This window comes from Drosophila suzukii, chromosome 2R, assembly GCF_043229965.1.
Source record: "Drosophila suzukii chromosome 2R, CBGP_Dsuzu_IsoJpt1.0, whole genome shotgun sequence".
Lineage (NCBI taxonomy): Eukaryota > Metazoa > Arthropoda > Insecta > Diptera > Drosophilidae > Drosophila > Drosophila suzukii.
Window position 1 is genome coordinate 4,628,351 of NC_092081.1, and position 13,539 is coordinate 4,641,889.

General features: G+C 40.5%; 3 protein-coding genes across 3 annotated transcripts; 2 read left to right on the plus strand and 1 right to left on the minus strand.

Moving 5' to 3' along the window:
- Positions 1-754: 754 nt before the first annotated feature.
- Vps25 (vacuolar protein sorting 25) lies at positions 755-1,519 on the plus strand. The gene is made up of 2 exons (XM_017087557.4): positions 755-908; positions 961-1,519. The coding sequence occupies exons 1-2, from the start codon at positions 859-861 to the stop codon at positions 1,433-1,435; spliced, it is 525 nt and encodes a 174-aa protein (XP_016943046.3). The 5' UTR covers positions 755-858; the 3' UTR covers positions 1,436-1,519.
- Positions 1,520-2,069: 550 nt separating this feature from the next.
- On the plus strand, positions 2,070-4,379 carry Gle1 (nucleoporin GLE1). The gene is made up of 2 exons (XM_017087967.4): positions 2,070-2,265; positions 2,318-4,379. Exons 1-2 carry the CDS (start codon positions 2,263-2,265, stop codon positions 4,295-4,297), a joined length of 1,983 nt encoding a protein of 660 aa, XP_016943456.3. The 5' UTR covers positions 2,070-2,262; the 3' UTR covers positions 4,298-4,379.
- Positions 4,380-4,485: 106 nt separating this feature from the next.
- On the minus strand, positions 4,486-6,099 carry LOC108019890 (zinc finger CCCH domain-containing protein 15 homolog). The gene is made up of 3 exons (XM_017087968.4): positions 5,916-6,099; positions 5,341-5,775; positions 4,486-5,281 (listed from the first exon to the last, which is right to left on the minus strand). Exons 1-3 carry the CDS (start codon positions 5,985-5,987, stop codon positions 4,571-4,573), a joined length of 1,218 nt encoding a protein of 405 aa, XP_016943457.1. The 5' UTR covers positions 5,988-6,099; the 3' UTR covers positions 4,486-4,570.
- Between the last annotated feature and the right edge of the window lie 7,440 nt (positions 6,100-13,539).

A 13,539-nucleotide genomic window follows, 5' to 3' on the forward strand; every position in this document is an offset into this window, starting at 1 on the left:
TATTACTATATGTCGTACATAACAAGCCAAGGAAGCTCCAGAGGCAGCCGCCCGCTCGATCCCATTTGATCCGATCAGCAAGTTAAACTTGAAGGAAAACCATAAGCACACAATCGATAAAGTTAGAAATAAGCACCCGCAGCATAACACACAGTTAGTGTATAAAACGGAATGGAAAAACCAATATGTGGAAAAGGAAAACAGAATAGAAGATATTGAATGTATAGTGTTGCGCCTCCTAGTACTTTACTTATATTAAACCAGATATATCAGATACGAGTATATATGTGAATGTATATTGATGATGCAAGCCACTGCAATCCCCTTTTCGTCGCCAACTCCTCACCAAATCGATACGAGAGATTGATAAATCTGAGATCTGAAAATTAAACCGAAACCCAGACACCCAAATCAAACTTTAAGGAAAAGCCCGATGAAAATGTTAATGTACACAATTTTTTCTATTTAAGACAAAATACAAGAAATGGATTGCATTTTACTGTAAATGGAATATGAGTGTTTTAATGGGATGTTGTGTTTGAAAACGTAGCTTCATGTTATAGTTAAACGCTTGATGATCAAGTTGGGTGTTTGACTTAATAAATTATTTGCCCGTATTGACAGAGTCAATTAAATAGATAATTATCAATATGCTCAGATTATATACGGTAAGAGGCTACCAACAGGCTAAGAACAAAACTAAAAAGTAACGAATCTTGTTTTTGAAATCCTTTTAAATACTTTTTATAAAGTGTGTTTATTTATTTACTAGGTATTTTTCAGTGGTCCCCATACGGTCACTCTGAATCATTAGTAATTTTCATTGGCAAAACAAATGTTTATTTCGTAGTAACCAAGATGACGGATTTCCAATGGCCCTGGGAATACACATTCCCCCCCTTCTTTACGTGAGTGTCAACTATAAGGTGAACCAGCATGGGATAATCCCAGGATTTATAGATTGCAGCCCCACGAAGAAACCAGACAGCAGCAGCTGAAGGTCTGGACAGATCTCTTCCTCAAATACCTCAGACACACGAATAGGTTTACGCTCAGCATTGGGGACCAGAACTCTCCGCTGTTCCACAACGAATCCCTGAAACGTCGCCTGTCGCCTGAGCTCGTCCTGGCCATTCTGTCCGAACTGGAGCGAACTGGCCATGCGAATCCGCTGGACAAGCGTCGTCAGGAGTGGCAGGTCTACTGGCACACGCTCGAAGAGTACGGCAACATGGTCTACGACTGGGTACAGGAAACCGGCCAGTCGAACTCCATCTGCACGCTCTACGAGATCGCCTCCGGGGAGAACACCGCCCAGCTGGACTTCCACGGCGTGGACGAGGCGGTGCTGCTCAGTGCCCTGCGGTTGCTCGAGGAGAAGGGCAGGTGTGAGCTCATCGAGATGGACGGCAGCCACGGCGTCAAATTCTTCTAAGTGTCCATCCTATTTGTTAACCTTGTCTTGTCCAAGCACTGCGAATTGCGTTTCCCCATATTAAAAACAATGAATTTTAATGTATTTAATACACTTTTTTTAATCAGGTCTGAGGAAAAAGGAACGGGAATTAAGGGAATTTTGTTAGTTTTAACATACGATACATTTCTTAAATACACAGAACTTACGAACGTGTTTATAATAAAGTTCTGAATTTTTTAGTGAGTAAATATTTGGCTTTTTTTGGGGTTGCCCTTAAACCTTTGACAACGAAAAAGAATCCCAAAAGAATTTGTTGGGTCCCTTCGAAAATGTTCTTGCCAAATAAATATGTTCCTTGCAATTAATTTTTGTATAACAAATTTTTATAATCATGGATAGTATCCTTGAATAAAAAAATTAATTATTTATGTTTTGGCTCTTAAATGCTTTATTATTAAATTATCTAGGACATGTTAAGCGTTAGCTTAATCACTTTAATATTTAAATTTAAAAAAACTGATTTAATCTTTTGAGTTTTAGATATTTTAAAAACAAAGTAAGACCATATTTTGTGACCCATTCACAATAACATTATGGTATTTTAAATATTTTCTGGTATTTTATAAAGCCGATGTGCAGTAAAAAGTGTTTTAGTGATGGTATTTTTTAATAGCGTCAAAAATATTATTGTTGACCCGACGCAGATACTTTGATTTTGAAGACAAAATCAAAGGAACCGAATGCTATTTTTAAACACTTCATAGAGCTTGTCAATTTCCACATAAGTGAGTCAAAAATTTCCACTGTTGCAGCGATAACCAAAACAACAACAAAAAAAAAGGAAAATGGTGAGCGTAACTTAACAAAATTTTAAGATTGTGGTTAATCGTGAACTTGCAGAGCATGGACGATATGATGCGGGCTCTGGACTGGCTGAAAGTGAAGTCGACGCTGCATAACGCGGCTTTGGCGTCCAAGTCCTGCACGGGAAGGACTTTGGGCGAGGATCGGGAACCTGTATGGGTGGAGGGCAGTAAGAGCACACCGAAGGCACCACCAATACCAGAGGAACTGCCTGCTACCAAGGAGGAGGTGCCCCTGCCGGGAAGAAACGATTCGGAACCCAGTATATCCTGCTTTCCCGATGCACAAGCCATCAACGCCAGCATTGTGAAGCGGGAGATGGCGGAGGAGGGCAAAAAATGTGTCCGTCGGCAACTGATGGCCCTCAAGGACAAACAGGATGCAATGCGTCTCTCACGCGCCGCCCAGCACAAGGAGGATGACCGTCAGCGTGACCAGTTGCAGCAGAAGGCGCTGCGGGAGCGCGAGCTAATCCAGAAGGCAGACCAGATGACCGCGGCCCAACTGGAGGCCCAGCAACGCGAGCAGTTGGTTCTGCGCCAGCAGACTGACCAGAAGCTGCACAAACTGGCCCTGGAGGGTGTGTCCCGCTGCCAAAACAGATTCAGTCAGAAGTACGAGGGCATCGCCAGAATATTGCTCTCCCTGGACAAGGAAACAGTCCAGGTGTGCGCCACACAAAACACACAGCTCAAGGAGCTGGGCCAGAAGTTTAATCAGCTCGTTAGTAACGTCAAAGTGGGCAAGTGCGAAATGCAGAGCCAGTTTCTCTGCTATATCATCAAGGCGGAGGAGTACTGCAAGAGCCTAGACGTCTTGGAGCTGGACATCATCAAACAGCTGGCCGAGTTCTCCGAGCAGATCGAGCAGCAGGTCAAAATGGAGGACGCTAAGAAACGTGAGGAGGAACGGCAGAAGCAGCTGGAGGAGGAGAAGCACCGGCTGGAAAAGGAGGAGGCGGAGGCTAGGGAAAAGCAGCAGCTGGCCGAGACTGCTAAGGCAGAAGCCGCCAAAGATACGGCTCCCCAGGAGCCGAAAGCCCAAGAAGCGCCACCAGCCGCCACAGCAATATCTACTTGCGTTCACCCAGACAGACTGAAGTTATACAACGAGATAATTTCGCTGTATCAGTCCAAGGTGGACGCAGTGAAGCCCCTGCAAACAGACGAGTCGCTGAAGCAGTACCGCACCGGCTGCCAGAGAGCCATTAACTTACCCCTCAACGCCATCTCAGCTGTCAGTCCGCAGCACCTGACCCAGAACTTTGATAAGCTTTACAGCTTCTTTGCCGGGCAGCCGATTAAAGTGATGAATGGTTCAACCATTACCATCAACGATCATCCCCTCGCCCGAGATTATTGTATGCTTCTAATGGCCAAGAAGTTTGTCAGCCAAACGGAGACCGCAATATCCAGCAATCCGCAGGCCGCTTTTCCCTTTGCCTCTGTGATAGTGACATTCTGGAAGCTGTTGCCCGATTTTGGCCAGGTCTTCCTAGCATACATGTACAAAGAGTCTCCCTTTCTGGTGCCCTATGTGATACCCCAGCAGCAAGGTCAGACTCCGGAGCAGTACCTGAAGACCATAGGCTATCGGCTATCAGACAAAAACGAGCTGGAGAAACCGGACATCTACCTTAAGCGTCAATCGGGAATTGCTCGACTCTACGCAGCGGTGATTATTACTCAAGGACGAAAGGCAGCCGGTCCGGATCAATGCTTTGAGCTGGAGGAGGGCTGGATCTGGCTAGCTCACATGGTAAATGTTAAGCCGTTGCCCGACATCAGTGCCACGTTGATAATGGAGATCCTGCAGACCCTCGGCTTCGAGCTGTGGCGCACCTACGGCAAGCAGTTCGTAAAACTGCTGATGTATATTCAAAATATTTACATGCCTCAACTGGCGGCGTATGATGAAGGCGGTCCGAAGACGCGGCTGGAGATGCTCCTGGCTAAGTTCCTGCGCGAGCGGCAGATTCCGCAGGCTATCGGAGTTTTACCGCCAGGCTTTTGGTAGTCTGACAATTTAATTAGTTCTGATTTTTTAATTTCAACGTGTGTATTTATAGGAAACAATATAATTTCTCAATCACTCAAAAGTGTTTTCAATCAAATAAGGATGATAAAGATGACTTTGCCTGTTGTTTTAGGCATGTTCACTTAGCTGCAGACAAAGACATCAGGTCATTTCCAGAAATGCAACAATTGAGAGCCACAACTTTATTGATTGAAGGTAGCTAAAAGGCAGAAATCATTTTATGAACGCGTTTCAAACAAACTACACGGAGGACTAGTCATCGTCCTCGTCCTCCAGATCCAAGTCATCCAGTTCGCCGGCCAGATCAACAAAGAGATCCTTGTTGATGGGGGCAGCATCGTTGGCGGGTGCAGACGACGAAGGGCCGTCCTCGTCGGCCGCTGCATCCTCGGCAGCGGCGGTTTTGGCTGCTTCCGTTGCCTGATCTAGAAGTCGATTGGTGGAGGCAATGGTGCCCGAGCCGTCCACCTCCTGGGCAGCCAGCGACAGAGCGGCCAGATCCAGCTCCTTGAACTCGACGGTATTGTCGTCGTCGTCGTCCTCGCGCTTGTAAATATCGAAAGCAGCGTCACCCTCCTCCATTGGTCCATCGTCGACCAGGTCGGGATTGAAGCTGAACATTTCACGACCCGAGATGCCGAACTGTTTGCCCTTGCTAAAGTCGTTCTTCTTGCGCTCCTCCTCGGCGACCAGCTTGGCCTTCTTCTCCGACAGCTTGCGTTTCTTCCAAGCCAGGAAGGACTCCAATGTGACGCGCGTCTGGTTGGGACCCAGGGCAGCGCGCTCCTTCTCGATCAGATCGACCAGCGAGATTTCCGTGGGCTTCTCTTCCTTCTTCTTGTCGCGCTTCAGCACATAACCGGCAGGCAGGGCATGCCGGTAGATGCACTTGCCACCATTGGGGCACTCCCAGAACCAGCCGTACTTGGACTTCTCCACTGCCTCCAGGAAGAACTTGCAGATCTGAAGAAGAGGGAGTGGTTAGTTTGGAATTTCGAGGAGTTATTCGGGCTTAAACGCACAATGTCCGTAGTGGGGCGCTGCTTTTCGCCGGAGCTCTTCTTCTCCACCACCTCCTTGAGCTTGGCATCGTCCCAGTTAGTCATCGGATCGTCCTCGTCGCGCATATCCACGTAGATGGAGCGCTTCTCGACCTTGTTCTCCTGAGACAGATCGTGGGAGAACTTGCATTTGTCGCCCTTGGTGCAGAGGCCCTGTTTGAAGAAGGCGCAGACCACCGACTTGGGATCGGTGCCCTTCTCCACCTTCTGGGTCTGCACCGGCTTGAAGATCGAAGCCATCTCGCGCTGCTCAGCCAGTTTCTTCTCCTTCTCCTCCTTGCGCTTGTCGCCATCCTGGCGGGGATGCTGGCCACCAGATTGCACCTGCTTCTGCACCTGCTGGATGAACTTCTGCTGCTTGTTGCCCTTCTTGTTCTTCAGTCCGAAGGTCTTGTCCTGCCGATGGAATTACACATGTTCAGGTCAGTGGATCATATTAAATTGCTCGCCGCCGGGTTTCCACATCACGAAGTCTGGGAGGGCGGGAGGTGGACGGCGGGGGCTGACCCAGCGGCTTTCCCCGATTCGCAGCCTACCTCAATGACTTTCTCCTTCTTCTTCTGCTCCGTCTTCTTGCTGGGACCTGGCGGCGCCTTTTTCGGGGGCATCTTCGGGCGGGATACGGGAATTTAACAACTCAAATCTAGGAATAAAGTCGAACCAAAGGTTTTTGCAACCACGCTGGCCCAAGAGTAGAGATGTAAGCAATGTCTAAAAATATCAATGTATCGATATTTTTCGAAGAAAATATTCTTATCGCGATACTTTCTGTCCAATTTTGTGAGCTTAGATGTTTTCAATAAAAATTAGTTTAACAATTTCATTTTTTTTTTCGAAATGTCTACTTTCATTTCCCAAAATTAAAGAAAATTTAAAATATAATAAAATATAACTAATTGTAAAACTGACAAAAACTCGACACTTAATGAGATTAATATTATAAAGATATTTAGTTACAAAACTCAAAAATATTCTAAATTGACCATTTTTTAATAAACTAATATAGGTCCCTGTTAAAAATTGGTTCACAACCCTATGTAAAAAAATTCGATGGTGGATATCTTCACTTAGCGAGAGGTGGGAAACTTCGGAATGATTTTTACCGCCAGTTTAAAATTGAACGAACTGATTTTTGAAATGTTGTCAAGGTTATATTTTTTAAACTTAATTATAGTTTTAATAATGTAATTTTAATGAGCCCCGCCTTTTAATGAATTTTTTTCTGTTTATTTATAATTTTACCCTTTCTTATTAAAAGTATGTGGGAAAATAATTTTTTATTTGCCCCTTTTCATTTGGTTTCTTTATCAAGCCTTATATCTTTTGTTTTATTATTATTTGTTTGAGACCACTTCAGCGCACATGTTCAAGTTGTCGTACATATTTCAATTATCTGCCCTAGTTCCCCTTTGCCGCCAATGCTGAAATTGTGTTCAAAGGTCTTTTACTCAAATATATACTTTTTAGCACTGAGAAAAACTTTAAATATAAAAAAATGAATTATAATTTGAACCGAAAAAATGTTTAAGCATAAGAAAAGCTGGCAAAACATTTATTATACATTATTATTATTTATAATCTTCGATTTTTTTAAATTGATTTTAAAATGATTCAAAAATTTTTTAACAAAGAAAGAAAGAAATTACTAGACAGTCATGTTTGAAAGCGTTAGTAGTAAAAAACCAGTTCGATAAAGTGGTTATGATCATTAAAAATGGTATAAATTTGATGGTACTTCTCGCAGCCACTTTATTTTTTACACTAATTTTAAATCCTGAATCTAAAAAAATTTATATTTTGTTTAACCTTAAAAAAGTTAAAATTTTGTTTCATTAAATTTCTTTTTAAAGTCTTCCCCATACTTAACATTTTCAAACTTTTTGAACTGTTGCACCAAAAACTGAAAAATAACAAAAATATAATATAATATAATATAAATAATAAAATAGTCTATATTATCTTTAGTTGCACTGTTTTGATTACCACAAATTCTCTTTCATTTATACGTTATAATGAGTGTCATACTGATTTTTTTAAAGTTGTGTATTATATCCATAAAATAAAAACTAAGAAAATAAAAAGAAGTAAAAATGGAACTATTTTTTATTGGCCTAAAATTCATATTTTTCATGATTTTTAAGATCTATCTTTCGAAAAATGAAAACCTGTCGGTTAAATCTTCGATCCTATCTCGTTTCTCTCCGTGCACCCTCATGCTCACCGTACACATACACATGCAGGAACGAGCGAGAGAGCAGCGGCGTGTATCTTCGTGGGTGGCCCTTAATTCGTCGTCATCCTCTTGGGTGGTCCATATTAGCCGGCCAGCTCTCTCCCTCCCTTCCGCTCCCGAGTGCGAGCGAGTGCGCGGATGTGCCCCCATTGATCATTTTCTCGTTTGATAGTGCGTGACGTCTCTGGTCGGCCGTCCCGCTCGCACTAATTTATGCCGCCCGAATGGTGGGGCGCCCATTTTTTGATCCTTCGTCTGCTGCTCACTCGCGCTCATTTATTCGAGCATAAAATTAGCAATTATTTGTTTTTCTTGCCGCTCCGGCGTTCCTCTGTTCTTTATTCTCTGCGCTCCTGGGCGGTCGTTGTGTGTGTGGTCCCGCTCGTGGGGCATTATTTTTATTTGCCCCTGCTTCATGCCGCGGTTCGACATTTTCGGTTTTCTAGGAATCCGGCGATCCTAGTGCGCAAAAAAGTTCGTAAACCCTGACTTTATTATTGTCGTTCCGAGGAAAGCGAAATTATATTTTTATGTCGGGTTGGGCTTTTGGGAATGCGAATGGGTTTTAGGGTTTTGAGACTATGCTTACACTCATCAGCAAATTATCATGTTTTGAAGTGCATTTAAAATGTAACCTTTAAAAAATTGTTTTTTAAATATTTTTTATTTTTATTATGTTTTGTATGTTGTCCATGCCTGACAGCATTTTATTTCGATAAATTAGTTCTTGTTAGAGTTGGACCCCTAGATTACAAAAAAGAAGTAAAATTAATTTTTTTTAAATAAATTTTTTAAAAAATATATATTTTGGATTTTAATTATGTTTTGTAAGTGTAAGTGTAAGAAAAATTAGTTCTTGGTAGAGTGGGACCCCTAGATCACAAAAAAGAAGTCAACCAATTTTTGTATGGACTCTTTAGATCTATGAGTTTGTTTAATATTTTGAGTTGCACCTAACCAATTTAGGTGATATATGTTTAAACTTACAACTAAAAGTCACCCTTTAATTAAGCCGAATAAATAAATGGGATACATTGGGTATATTGTGAGCTATAGCTCGGTTAACTTTAACATAAAAGGAAGTTAACTTCGGCAAGCCGAGGTTTGTATACACTTGCAGTTATAATTATTAAATTTAAGAATACAAAAAATTATTTTCCCAATATTTTATTATTTTCCCACCAATTTTCCGATTGTTCATATGGCAGCTATATGACATTGTCGTCCGATTTTGATAAAAATAATTTCGAAATTCAGAACTAATTAAAAAATGTTATTTCCGAGCGTAGGAGGTTATATGTTAAAAAACACTTAAGCTGTAATTTGTTTCATATTATTTTCCCACCAATTTGTCGATCGTTCCTATGGCAGCTATATGATATAGTCGTCCGATTTTGATACAATTTAATTCGAAATTCAAAACTAGTTAAAAAATGTTATTTCCGAGCTTAGGAGGTTATAATTTCCTTTCTTGTTTATGTAACAGCTGTGCGCCTGAAAATTAAAATTCAGTATTGATAAACGTAAGGGGATTGTTGTAATTTCCTTGCTAACCTTTTTTTTACGTGTTATTTTATGACCAATTTTGAAACTGAATTTTTGTAGGTCATTGTGGAAATGAAATGGTCGCATTAAATTGGTCGTCCTCCAAAGTGTCCTCCGAAGTGTGTAATTTTTTGATCAAAAATAATAAAACACCGTTTATTTTAGGTCGCCTATAGTTGTCCGATGTCTAATGTCTAATGTTGTCAACCTTTTTGCTAGGCATTTTGCCAGGTTTCTTTCAAGCCTTATTGCAGGGCTTTTGGCTTGGCTTATTACCAGGCTTTTTGTCAGGCATTTTGTTACGCTTTTTGATTCGTCTTCTTTCAGGAAGAACCGTTCTTGATTAGATTAAAGAACACCTCTTTCATTCTCAATACAAAAATTTTGATTTTATATGTTATTATATGTGTATTTATAAATTTATTGGTTTCTTCCGTGGTTATTCAAGCTGTGCTTCACTGTAATTGGCCTAAACAACTTAGAACTTGCCCGGCGGCAGCAATAAAATTATGACAAGCAACGGCAGCAGCATCGAATGTTTGCAACAATTATTGTGTTGTTGACAGCAAGATAGATAGCAATAATTTGCATCACCATCACTGGGCATGCCGAACAACCAACCGCAATTGTTTGCGGCTGTTGGGCGTGTAATTTACAGCGCCAAGATCAAAAACAAGATGCAAGTTGCAAGTTGCAGGCGTAACAAAAGGGGAGCAGCAGCAGGAACAGCAGCAACATGTTACTTTTGACAATATAACGCAACGGCGTGGCGACAAGCAACTGGGAGCATCTCAGATCGGGGATACAGACATGTATGTATGTGTGCTTATATCCCCCAGACATCGGAGGCATTCGGACTTCACGGTGGTCTCGGCATCTCCATCCCAAGCTTAGTTTCTGCTGTCAATCTTTGTCAAAAGGCAAATGCTGCTACTGTTTGCCGCAGACACAGAAACAGTCAGAGTCGTATAATTGCATATAGCGCCAGTTGAAGTTCCGGTCGGTTGGGTTTTTTTTGCCCGTTGCACGCGCTTTCTTTTTTGTGCGGCGCCGCCGACAGACTGGGCTGCACTGAAAAATATATTTCCTAGACGTTGTATTGTATGTAAAATATCTTTGTGACCCTACAATTTTGTACTAGTTTTTAGATAAAGGTCCGAATTAATTAGGTACATTTATTTTATGAACAATATGTGTAACTAATCGATTAGAAATCGGATCTTTAAAATGGATTTAACATATAGCCTAAGTCCTATCACGCATTGTAAGATTAATTATTAAAAGATTCCATTTTAATCCATAATATTTAAAAATTGTGTAGATAAATCCGAATATCTTATTGTTGTTTTTACCAACATATCATTTTAGATGTTTTTTGGCTAAATATTTACTGAGTTTTAGATCAACTTGGAGCATTGAAAACAAATATATTAAAATATGTATATTTTTGTTAGTCTTATTTCTATCTGTCGAAATATTCGTTGTAAATTAAATATTCAGCGTGAAATAAAGCTCGTTCTTGTACATATATCTAGAATTTTTTATAAGTCAGTCGTTAGTTCTATCAGTATTAAGGATTGCAATCGTATCGCATTATAACTATAAGATAGAATTTAACTAAAATGTTAATACTTTCTTGTACATAATAGGAGTTATAGTTCAAATTGAAAATTTTGAATTATGAATTAAGTATTATTATTGTTATGAATTATAGATTTTTTTTTATAAGAAAGATTATTAATTTTTTTTCGTGTTCCTGTGTACGTGTGATTGGTGAATGGCATGTTGCCACCCAAGTTGGCCAAAAGCCTGATAAAAGACCACACGCGAAGCTCTTCTTCGGAGCCATGTCCGTCGTGGTTGTGTGGTGGTTGCCGGTTTGGTTGTCGGTGGTTTCATTGGTGGATTCAGCTTGCTGCTGCTGCAACATGTTTTGCCAAAGCATCAAACGGTAGCTCTTCTTAATTACAACAACCAAAACAACAACAGTCAGCCGGCCATTAAGATAAATCGGAAACGGAAATCGCTAATGAAAAATCTCCATATTTATGGTGGCGATAAAGAGCCCCGGCAAAGCCAGAGCCCCAGAAACAGCAACAACTAAACAACTAAATTTTCGTTGTCGACTGATTGGGGATGGGGATGTGGGGATGTGGCCACCAACGAAGAAAAAACCACTTGGGCGGTCCAAGCTCGCGTGATTTGTTCGCTTTTTGTTTTTTGTGACTCGTCGTTTCGCTTTGGGCCCCGTTTCGTGTCTTTATTCGTACGGGCTGCAATTAATTCCAACGAAATTTAATTAGAATTAAAATGTTTATTTCATTGACTGGGCGCGATAAGGCAAGCGCAAAATGTCAATCAAATAAATGGGTCTGGGGAATATTAAGCAATTCGAATTCTGTCGCGGACGATTAATCATAACTCAGTTTTCTGTGTCCGTCATCAAAATTAATGATAACGAGGGAAGCTTCAAATAGTAGAGGGTATAATTCATTCTGATACTTACTATAGCTTTTATTTAAGTCTTGATTTATGTTGTTTGAAAACAAGTAACTTAGTCAGTTAAATAATTACATTTTATATTTAAGAATAAATTGGCAATATTTAATTATTTGATTAATACTATCAATTCTAATTCTATAAAAAGTTTCAATTCGAAATTCGTAAGGATACTGTATTATTATATGTGCATTGTAAATTTATTTTCATTATAATACATGATTATAATCAACAGAACAACACATTTAATATATATATTATTTTTAAGTTGTTAATAAATAATACAAATTTAACTTATTAGTTAAAATTAAAATTAAAATTATTGTAATTTTCACCTCAAATATATTCAGTTTGTTGTTCAATTGTTAATAAAATTCACTATAAATCATTCAGTTTATATAATATAGGTCACCAAAACATTTTAAATATTAAACGATGAAGTCTTATATGCAGTATACTATTACGTTAATTTATGAGGTTGCTATAAAAATAGTAAATTCGTATAATATATCCCACAGCCATTATAGAATGCCATATGCCCCATTATGCGTCTCCAGCCCATCAAATACGATCATATAAGTGGATCTGACAGGCGTGCGATACAATTGCTTTTCGTGCCCAAAATTAACTGTCCGCCCCCCTCGAAAACAGAAACTAAAAACGAATTTATATGGCCCATAGAAAATTAGCTATATTTTCCAAGTATTTTCTGTGTTTTTCTGTGTGTGCCTATGGGTGTTTTGTATTTTTTTCGGGTGGGGGCCACCAACGTTGGGGCCGCCATCAGCGATGCCATAATAAATGATTGATCGAACGCGAGCGTGTGGGTATGGCCATAGCTATCCGTATGTATATGGGGTTCGGGTGTGGGGATCGGTTGGCGGTACGTTTGATTGATGCGCTTTTCGTGGCTCCGAGTGCCCCAGACGCTTCAGATACGCACTTGGCGGCTTTATGTTGTTGCTTTTGGCATCTTTATGCTTCAACACAACTGTCAAAAGATTTGCCCAACAACAGCATTAACGGCCGGCCGAAGAGGACGTCAATGGGCTGTTTGCAACATGCTGTGATTTTTATCGCCGTCACACACGATGCGTGTGGTCCCGTCGCAGATCCCCGATCCCAGATCCAGAGACCGTATCCCGGATCCCAGATCCCATGTCCATTTCCAGTTTCTGTCTCTGATGCCTGGTCCTCGCTCGTGTTTCATGGCTGTCACACATATTGCCCGTGCCCAATGGCCATAATTAATTGCTCTCTTAACTTGAGGCGAGCACTTGGATGGGATGCAAATTTCAGACAATGATCGTAAAGCGGTTGCTCGGCACTTCAACTTAGTTTTCGGAGTCAAGAAATAATATACCACCTTTTCAATTTCGTGAAGCAAAGCAAATTCAATTTTAGTGAGAAAAAATCATTGAAAAGGACTGTCAACTTGAGTAATGCTTATATCAAAAGAAAGAGCTGCATACTTTTGGGTAAAATATTCCTGTAACATTTGGAATTTTTAAAAGAAGATATTTTGAGTATCTACTGTGGTTTAAAGAGTGACCAAAAATATAAAATTTACCATTCACCATTTAAAAAGAAGTTTACAAAAATTACTAACTTGGAGCTATCCCAATAGACTGTAGTATTGTATTGCACCATCTCTAAATACCTCGCAACTTTTCCCGAATGTCTCCAAATATCCACGTTCAGAACGCTTACCTTGCTAATTGCCAGCGTCAACAGCTATAAAATACTCGAAAGCAAAAGAACCAAAACATTTAAGTGGGGAAAAACAAGGTCACAGCAGTTAGTCGAGTCCATAAAACCAGATCCTATGCTATTTCCAAAGAAATCATTGCACTTGGAAATCGTGCTAAGGTCAAACACACATC

Coding starts and splice junctions, on each gene's coding strand:
- LOC108019890 (XM_017087968.4), bottom strand. CDS start 5,987: ATGCCCCCGAAAAAGGCGCCGCCAGGTCCCAGCAAGAAGACGGAGCAG. Junction 5,776..5,915: donor AGAAGGAGAAAGTCATTGAG/GTAGGCTGCGAA, acceptor TTCCATCGGCAG/GACAAGACCTTCGGACTGAA. Junction 5,282..5,340: donor AGCGCCCCACTACGGACATT/GTGCGTTTAAGC, acceptor CCTCTTCTTCAG/ATCTGCAAGTTCTTCCTGGA.
- Vps25 (XM_017087557.4), top strand. CDS start 859: ATGACGGATTTCCAATGGCCCTGGGAATACACATTCCCCCCCTTCTTT. Junction 909..960: donor ACATTCCCCCCCTTCTTTAC/GTGAGTGTCAAC, acceptor CAGGATTTATAG/ATTGCAGCCCCACGAAGAAA.